This window comes from Gambusia affinis, linkage group LG12 (assembly GCF_019740435.1).
Source record: "Gambusia affinis linkage group LG12, SWU_Gaff_1.0, whole genome shotgun sequence".
Classification (NCBI taxonomy): Eukaryota; Metazoa; Chordata; class Actinopteri; order Cyprinodontiformes; family Poeciliidae; genus Gambusia; species Gambusia affinis.
Genome location: NC_057879.1, coordinates 3,268,557 through 3,278,462, shown reverse-complemented (window position 1 = coordinate 3,278,462; position 9,906 = coordinate 3,268,557). Strand labels below are relative to the sequence as shown.

Genomic DNA, 9,906 nt, shown 5'->3' with positions numbered 1-9,906 from the left:
TAATAAGTTCACAAGAGAGCTGGTGTTAGCTGGTTGGCCGGGCTAATGTTGATCTTGTCTGAAATCTGTGGCCACGCAGTAACCACAGTGAGCTGTGAGATATTTGAGACCAAACTAGAGACATAGATGCTGGAGTTGCTTAACAAAAGTTTGTAGGAAACAACTTGAAAGAACTTCTTAAGGTTATTCTCACACTTCCATGATTAAGAATCGAAGCAGCCCTAATCCCGCCACCACTGATTGGTTTGATCTCAGCGCTGCACTGAGAAGTAGCTCGTACAATGAGCTCAGCAGATGCGCAGTTCCACCAGGTGTTTGCTAATTGCTGCTGGCTAGTCTGAAGGAGCTGAGTTGGGGATGGCTGCTCTGTGAGGCGGGAGCTAAGAAACTTGGAAACTTCATCTCTGAGGAGGAGCTTCATCTCGAAGGCGGAGCTAGGTCCACCGAGGTGATTTTCAAAGCTGAATGGTTGCCACGGGAGATCAAAGGACTTCTCAAACATGAATGAAAGAATCAAAGCAACAGTCCAGGTATTTTTTTGTTTGTTTGTTTTTTTTTTGATGAAGGAATGACATTATAACATGTAAAGCTCAAAAAAGTTGATTTTACATAATACTGCCCCTTTAACACTTGGTGTTAAATCGAACTTTCATTTCCTTTACAAAATTCTGTAAAACATGTCGCACTCATGGTGATGAAGCTTCATGGAAGTTCTTCTTTGTTACTTATGAGACACACCCTGCTGTAAAGGCGCAGCGTCCTTGAATAGACCAAAACCTCGCCAGACGCTCAGCAGGACCAGAAGGATCCGTTTCCTTTTGACTGGACTCAGACCTCAGCATGTCACTTTTGCTCCTGCTTATCGGCTGTTTGGCCTCAGGCGCCGCACAGGCAGGTGAGCAACCCCTGTTTACATCAGTGGAAATGTGATATCACATAGCTGTTTACCAAACTGAAGTGGATGTCTATGTCTTCTGAGTGTCCTTTTCTCCAACCCTGGCGGTGACAGATCCTCCTGCTGGGCCAGCACCGGTCCTTCCTTCAGCGAACTCGGCAGACAGCGGTGAGCGTGATTTTATCATTAGTCCGACACAAAACAGGAAGCCTTCTCTTAAAACCTGCTCGTTGTGTTTCTGTTGCAGTGCTAGTATTCTTTCAGGCGACTATCGAATCCCACCAGGAGCTGAATAAAACCATGCTCGAACAAGTCGTAAAGATGGTAAACTATTAATAGTCTTTATGAAAATAAAAAAAACAAACTCATACAATCAGGTGAGATTTAAATCCAAGAACTCTCATGCATCCTGTGTTCCAGGTTCAGGGACTCCTGCAGAGACTTCAACCTCACGCTGATCTCCATCTGACGCTGAAGAAAGTCACCAAAGTCTGAAACTTCACCTTTAGCTGCGATCGCTTGTTTTCATATGGGCATTAACTAAAAAAAAAGTAAAAATAAGAATCATTCTATCTAATGCACCTATTAAGATTTATTCACTCATAATTAAGTAAGTAAGTCTGTCATGTTTTAGATATAAACTTGATAATGGGAAATCAAACAAACGTTTAACTCTGTACTTTCTTGTCACACCACCAACTGAATCTTGCGAAACAAAATCAGAAACTGTTGATGGAGAGCTGGTGAAGTGTCATGTAATTCCTCATCCAGCTCAGATCTACGTTACAAAGCAGTGAAGCAGAAGGAAAATGAGACATGGTTTTCAAGTTGTTTCTTTTTCTTTCTGTTTTTTTTTTCTAATTAAAAGTCTGAAAAGTGTGGGGTGCTTCTTGAAGTCAGCCTCACGGAGTCAATAGTGCAAGTCTTTTGGGGGCGGGGGGATTCTGAATTGGATTTTTACTTTGACAGCTTGTTTTAAGTAAATAATTCCTTAATGTTGAATATTTAAAGAAGTACTAGTTCCACTAGCTCACTTAGAATGAGAGATTTTTCCCATGTTATAAGTGAAATTATCTGTCCCACTGACAGATAATTTCACTTATATTTATCATTCTAGTTTTACCTAATACTTTTCATCAAATTAAGAAGATATTGACCCAAAACAAGCTCCTATGTGTTGCTTGTAAGTTAGTTTTATCTTTTTTCAAGTGTACAGAGATATTCACACTAAAATAGGCGAAAATACGTGTTGAGATTTTTATTTTTTAGAACAGCTGCATTTATACTTAAATGGAGCTGCAAACACAGAGATCTTTATTTTATGGACTTTATTTAGGAGTTTCACATTAGATGGGAATGTTGACCAATGCTCACGTTTTGTTGTTGTTGAAAGTAATAATAATAATAATATATATAAAAAAAAAAAAAGAGTAAAGTACTCACATCTAGCTTTCCAATTTCCAAAATGGTGGAATGCGACTCCGGTAAAATACGCAGAAGTTTGTGGTCGCAATGTGACAAAATGTGAAACATTTCATAGATTTAAAAGCGGTACTCTCGGGAACCCAGAAGGAGCAGCCGACGCTGAACAATAAAAAAAAAAAAATGGATGTCCCAGATTGTCGGCCTTCATGCGGTGTCAGTTTCCCTTTGTGTCTCTCAGTGGGCGTCATTTGACCGTCGCGGCAGGAACTCCTCACGTTCCAGGTCAGAAGAGTTTACCAGGAGTCAGGCTGTGTGGCTCCCCGACTCCTGCTTCTGTATTTGGAAATGATTGTCCTCTAGTTCCGGCTCACTGTTAGACATTGACCAAGGCCTGCTTCTGTTTTTGTCCCTCAGTTGTTCAAAACTGTGTTGTGTGAAGTGGAGCTACTTCATAGCACTGCTGTGTCCCACCTTGTGTGTACGAGTTGAAGACGAAGTGAGGACGTCACACAATGAAGCAGAGTTCTTGAGGTGTTTACAACCCGCCACCTTTTCCCTCTCTGTGTGTGTGTGTGTGTGTGCATTTGTTTCTAATACCTTGTGGGGACCATTTTCCTGACATATACTACATTGTGGGGACCAACTGTTCTTTGTGGGGACCAAAGCCTGGTCTCCACAAGGGGAAACGCTGTTTTTGGGTCAGGGGTCAGATTTAGGACTAAGGCGTGAATTGAGTTTTTATTAGGGTTAGGTATGTAATGGGTTAGGGCGTAGAAATGAATGGAAGTCAATGGAAAGTCCCCACAAAGATAGCTTCACAAACGTGTGTGTGTGTGGGTGTGTGTGTGTGTTTGGCTTTGAAAATCTCTCCCAATCTATTAGTAAGTGACCAGAACGTGTTTTTCTCTCTCCAGACAGTCGGGGTGTTTGGCATCAGCTGACTCGTCCTCACAGCGTCAGAATTCAGATCTACGACTGTGAATCCAGGATTGTTGTGGGGACCAGAACTGATTTCCGACCAGGACTTGAATTCATGAGATTAGTTAGACGACTGCGTTTCAAAAAAGAAAAAAACAAAAACAAAAACTCAACAGCGTATTTCAGCAGTGTGGTGAATAGATTATGTGAACATGCACACTGACTGGTTTGTTTCCCACAAGAAAAAAAAAAAAGAATGTTTTTTTTGTTTTGTTTTTTGATAATTCCACGTGAGTTTGATCAAAGTTGCACTACAGGAACGATTTGCAAGTGTTTAAACTTTAGCTTTAATAACATAAAGCTACATAATTTTTCAAGTTTAATCAGTAATATTTTTTTATAACAAATTTATGTCAGATCATGATTTCTTGGTTAATGTCAAGTTGTCATAAAGACATTTTGAATAATGTCAACTCTGTGTTAAAAGTGTCATGATTTCCAGAATGACACATTTTTTTTCCAAGTATTTTTACCATTTGGTCACATGATAACAACAAACTGTACAAGGTCTTTTGCATTTGAATTCAGCCCTTAAACAGAATCTAGTGCAACCAGTTGCCTTCAGAAGTCACCTGATTGACGAAGGGAATACGTTCCATCTCCAATGTGGAAACACGGTGGTGGCAGCATCATGCTTTGAGGATTCAGCAGGTCCGAGTTGGTGCTAAGATGGGCGAAGCTAAATCCAGGACAAACTAAGACGAAAAAGTGTTGAAGGATGAAAAAGATTTGAAAATTGTGACTGGGCAATGATGTCACAATATGGCGACAGTTTTAAAACATGTATTTTAAAAAATGTAAGTTACATACTGCAGCTTAAACATTTGGTATGAGGTGTTTGTCCTGACATGCTGTGTTTAGGCGCATTTCAACCAAACATACCAACATTTCTATTGCTGCAGGCACTCCTGATATTTGATGCAAATAACACAACATTCAACATCTTCCACTTTCTTTTATAAATACATTCTGTAAACCTAAGTTCTTTCCTCGTGTTTTCCGTTGTTCCACCAGCACCTGACCTCTGGGCTAACAGCATTAGCTCCCCTTTTGACCTTTTTCTTCTGATCAGTTCCACATTAGGTGTGAATTGGTTGCAGCCAAGGTCACGTCCTGCTTTCCCACGTGTTTTTTTTTTTTTTTTTTTTCATTTCAGGCTTGTAGAAATCCCCGTAACTCGTTCGGGTTCTGCCTCTCGTTTCCAGTTTGTTTCCTGTGACCCAGCTGCCTTCAGGTCCGTCTGACCCGAGGACTCGGAGACAGAGAGCCTCACCATGGACTCCAGACTCGTCTTCTTCTTCTTCGCCTCGGCTCTGGTTGCGGCGGCGGCAGTGACCGCCTCTCTGTCCGGCAGCACTGCGCAATGCAAAATCAAATGGTGAGGCTGATTATTTTTCTAGATTCGGGTGGAAATGTTTTAAGGATTAATCCAGAGTTGTTTGCAGCGCTGCTCCACCCTTCCGTCTCCTTCCAGAAATGAAGCTCTGATCGATTTAACGCCGTCGTTGCGTTTTCTCATCACCGTTCTCTGCTCGGCAGGTTGTTTGGCATCGACTGCGGGAACGTCAGCGGCCGGCTGGTGAACCAGATCCAGACCTGGCAGGTGAAGGGAAGCTGTCTGGATGAAGGGGAGAAGTGCTCCTACGAGGTCAGAACCTTCTCATTTAGCACATCGTTCAATCAGAACGCACCGAGTAGAGTTTTCTTTCCTTTACGTGAGGAGATCCACGCTGTGTGCTACGATCAAAATAACGATCGGACTCATGAAATCAACCGTTTCTGATCAGTCAGACTGATTAGACAACAAAGTTCACAACCTGCAGGTTGTGAGTTCAATTCCAGCTTCCTCTCTGGATTTATACTTAGCTACAAATAGATGGATAATTCACAAAATTAGGCGACCTTAAAAGGCCGCACTGGATTTTATTTAGGGGTAAAATACAACGGCTTGACCTGACGTTGATTTCAGGTGCTTTCACAGATGACATAAGAAATGAAATTAGCAAATTATTTTAGCCCTTGGAGAAAAAAAATTAGTTTGTTTTGGGGATTTTTTTTTTTTTTAGCAACGTTCTGGGGGAACAAAAACTTATCTGCACAGGATCACTATGCAGAATCACACCGACATTCTCACCACGACACCTGAAGGCCTTTGGCTTTGACTGCAGATGTGAAAATGTGCAGACCGGACTGACCGCAGCCCTGTCAGCTTGTGTCCACAGCTCCGTATCTGATCAAGGCCACTCACACGTCTCCCAGAACCAAGACGCTGAACGTCCTCCAGTTTCTCCTGGAGCAGTCCACCATCTGCAGAGTGACGGTAAGCGCGGCGGGAAACTTGGCGGATAAATCGACCAGTTTATTTGCTTGACTTATCGATTTTCATTGTTAATCGGCAAACACGTTCAAGCGAAAAGGGAGCCGGAAGAAGGAAGAATCTTGCAGAAACGTCCCTGTTTCTCAACAAAACACGTTTTTGTGGTCGTATGCATTTAATGAACTCACAATGTCATCGTGTTAACTCAGAGTATAACCTTTTTTTTTTTTTTTAAATGAAGAGATATATTTAAGGTGATTCTGATTAAAGCTAAGCCCATTGAAAAGCATCAGTTTTTATTTAGTTAGCTGTAATGACCTTGATTCGGGTCATTACAGTCGAATCAAGGTCGGCTGTAATGACCTTGGTTCATTACAGCCTTGGTGGATGTTGCTTGTCATACTTTTTTGGAAATGAGGTTCAGACTGGAGCAAAAATGTGATCAATTGCCTTAAAAAAATGTTTAACACATTATAACCTTTATAATGAAATAATCAAAATTAACGCTGTTAAGAGTCTTTGCCTCACTTTTAACATGACAGGAGAGTGCGTTGGTCTCGGTTCCGCTGACCTTATTCTGAATAAAGATGGCCGGATGTTATCTGCTGCAGGAAAGCTATTAACTGCTTACAGCCTTTTTAACAGAACCCGGCTTCTGAAATTCAGAACTACCCGCATCCAGGCCCGTCTAACTTTTCCCCCACAGTCGACTGAAGCGGGACGTCAAAACTGATGTTTCGGTTCCAGTCACACCGAACAGTATTCGGTGCGGTCACTGAAGCCGTGTCTGATGCGGTAAATCAACGGTCCTCCTGAGATTCCTCAGTCAGCTGCTCCCGATGTTTTCTGCTCAACAGGGCGAGGCGACGTCCGAGGGCTCCAAAGACCCGGCCGGCAACGCCACCAACTTCTGCAGCCTGCAGAACCTCGTCAACGGTGACTGAAGCGCGTCTCCTCAGACAGAAATCTGCCTGCTTGTTTTCACTCCTGCTGAGGAATCCGGTGATAAGACGCTGGGTTTCTTCTGTGTTTCAGGAAGCAAGCTGACTGACGCCGCAGGATACAAACAGTTCAGCAACAAGTGGATCTGTCCGGGGTTTGACTCGGCCGTCTGCAGCTTCTCTTAAGACAAGAAGAGACGGATGAGATTTTTTATTGTTTGTACAATTTTCTTTTTCTAGAAGTCTTGTGTATTTGTATTCAGGTCTGTATTTTGCAGAACTTTCACTGCAACATGTTTGGTGTGTTTCTCACATGGAGGCTAATGCTCTGCCTTAGATGGAGAGATTTCATGGACAGCAATTTTGGAAGTCCAAGTGCAACTTAGATCTGCACTTTGACTGGTCCGTTCTATCAAATAGCCATTGTCGCTCTGGCTGAAGGTTTATGGTTGAATGTAGCTGCAGATGAGACCGGTCTCAGCTCCAGTCTCAAGTCTTTTGCAGAATCTAACAGGGTTTCCTATTTTCAGTATTTATCTTCACTTACTGTATCTTCTTTCATTCATTAACTCAGACCAGCTTCCTTACACATACTGAATAACAGCATGATGCTGCCACCACCACGTTTCGATCTGATCAGAACACATGCATCCATATGTTTCGTCTCCCACGGCTTGTGTAAAACATTATATATTCTTTTGGCTTTTTTTTTTTTTTTAAATAAAGTTTTTTTTTGCAGAACTGAATTCCTGCATGATTGAGGGGGCTGCATGCATGCTTTTTCTATTTATCTGTCTATATATATATGTGTGTGATTTTTATATGTAAAGAATTATGAATCCTCTTTCTTTTAACTTCACAATGATGTTCTAGTTTATGTTTGTCTCATATAAAATCCCAATAAAACACATCTAAGCAGAATGATTACCACTTTTGCAAATAAAGGAATTGAAAATATACAGTAAATATTTAGTGAATAAAGTATTAAATTGACAGATATTTCAAATAAAAAAATTTGTTTCTTTTTCTTATTATTTTTAGCCATTTTCACCACCCGTACACAAACAACACATCGCACAAAGAGCAAGTCAGGTCAGACATTAATTTCTGCCCACACATAGAGTGCAGCAATATTCTGAATATAGTCTGATTAATAAAGCAGACACAGTCCACTCAAGACAAAATACACCCGTCTGAAAATACAAAATGCTTCTTCCTTTTAATGACAAAATGTTGCAGGTTTTTGGAGGTAGCATACAGCTAAAGTCACACTGTTGTCCTGGAAGACACTCAGCAACTGAAAATAGATACATATTGAGCTGGTAAGGTGCTTTACTTCGTTCTGTTCCTAATATCTTAAACACATTTTGAACCTATAAATTATTCCTATAGTAACAGCTGTACAACACACACAAACACGTAATGATTTAATTGTGTGAGGACCAGGCTTTTCAGCTCAACCAGCGCCCTCTGCTGGGCGGAAATTTGAATGCAGCCGCACGCTTAAGAATTCTTTAGTCAGTTTTTAAATTACTAATTAGTGTAGCATTAATCAATTAATGCTATTAATGTTACTAAAGATCTGTTGTTGTAGTTTCAATCTTCCGGACCACTCAAGTCTTCTGGTTCTGCTCTGCGTCCCCAGAACCAGAACCAAACACAGAGAAGCAGCATTCAGCTTCTATGCTCCATATATCTGGAACAAGCTTCCAGAAAACTGCAAAACTGCTGAAACACTTAGATTCTTTAAGTCAAAGCTGAATTCCCATTTGTTTAGAGCTGCTTTTGATTAATAATAATAACGATTCTTTAATGAGTAAGTAGGATGTAAAATTGCACCTGAAAATTAAACTATCTGATGTGTTTCTGCCAGACAGATGACTGAATTCTGTCCCTTTCTGTACGAAGCGTTTCAACACGTGTGCTTTAGCGACACATTTGTTTCAAATGTTTCCTTGTAATCCTCACAGAAGATATTCTCGGAGCATACAAAAGTTGAGAAAGAAAATAAATCATCACCACGTTGAAGTCGCTCCTTCTCAGCGAGTCTTTTAAGATTTTAGGCCCTTTTTTTTGTTTTTTGTAAATGCAGGCCTGACGTAAGAAGTAATTCCCACCAACACGTCACGCTGTCCACACAGAGCCCAGGAAGCAGCCGGATGAATGGAGTGGTCCAGGCGCGTCTCACTGTGTTTTGCCGCTTCCCGGCGTTCCTGTTTCAGTGTCGAACTCAGTCAGGCAGCAGTAGAGCAACATCTGTGTGTATTTGGTGACAGAGGCTTGGAGAGAGAGAGACACAGAAAGTTAAGAAAATGTCAGAAACATTTAAGGCATGAATGATCCGAGTATAATCAAAGTGTGGCAAATGTGTAACAAATATGCAAACTGTCAAAAAATTGAATTTCTCTGTTAGCAAAACAAAATTTTCTTTTGTCTTGTTTATTTGTATTGCAGGTCTGTATTTTGCAGAACTTTAACATGTTTGGTATTTCCAGAAGGCTAATGCTCTGCCTTAGATGGAGATTTCATGGACAGCAATGACTCTGGTTGCAACTTAGATCTGCAATTTTGCCCTGGTCCTATCAAATAGCCATTGTCGCTCTGGCTGAAGGTTTATGGTTGAATGTAGCAGCAGATGAGACCATCTCAGCTCCAGTCTCAAGTCTTTTGCAGAATCTAACAGGGTTTCCTATTTTTCAGTATTTCAAATTACTGTATCTTCTTTCATTCATTAACTCAGACCAGCTTCCTTACACACTGAATAACAGCATGATGCTGCCACCACCACGTTTGATCTGATCAGAACACATGCATCCAAATAGAGCAGACTTATGTAAAACATTATATATTCACAACTGTTTTTTTTTTTTAAATAAAGTTTTTTTTGCAGAACTGAATTCCTGCATGATTGAAACAAATCTCAGAAAATCAGTCTATATATATATATATATATATATATATATATATATATATATATATATATATATATATATATATATATATATATATATATATATATATATATATATATATATATATATATATATATATATATATATATATATATATATATATATATATATATATATATATATATATATATATATATATATATATATATAATGGGTATGTTATGAATCCTCTTTCTTTTAACTTACAATGATGAGTTTATGTTTGTCTCATAAAAATCAATAAAACCCATCTAAGCAGAATGATTAATGATTCTTTTCTTATTATTTTAGCCATTTTACATCGGTCAGACATTGCCCACACATACAGTGCAACAATATTCTGAATATAGTCTGACTAACAGTCCACTCAAGACCTGCAACACCTTCCTAGTACAGTAT

At 40.0% G+C, this 9,906-nt stretch overlaps 1 protein-coding gene across 1 annotated transcript; it reads left to right on the top strand.

The window, feature by feature from the left end:
• The first annotated feature begins 2,641 nt into the window (after window positions 1-2,641).
• On the top strand, window positions 2,642-8,942 carry wu:fc46h12 (uncharacterized protein LOC568958 homolog). Its single transcript, XM_044133121.1, has 6 exons — window positions 2,642-2,851; window positions 4,504-4,676; window positions 4,838-4,946; window positions 5,508-5,618; window positions 6,473-6,551; window positions 6,651-8,942. Exons 2-6 carry the CDS (start codon window positions 4,573-4,575, stop codon window positions 6,740-6,742), a joined length of 495 nt encoding a protein of 164 aa, XP_043989056.1. The 5' UTR covers window positions 2,642-2,851; window positions 4,504-4,572; the 3' UTR covers window positions 6,743-8,942.
• Window positions 8,943-9,906: the final 964 nt, after the last annotated feature.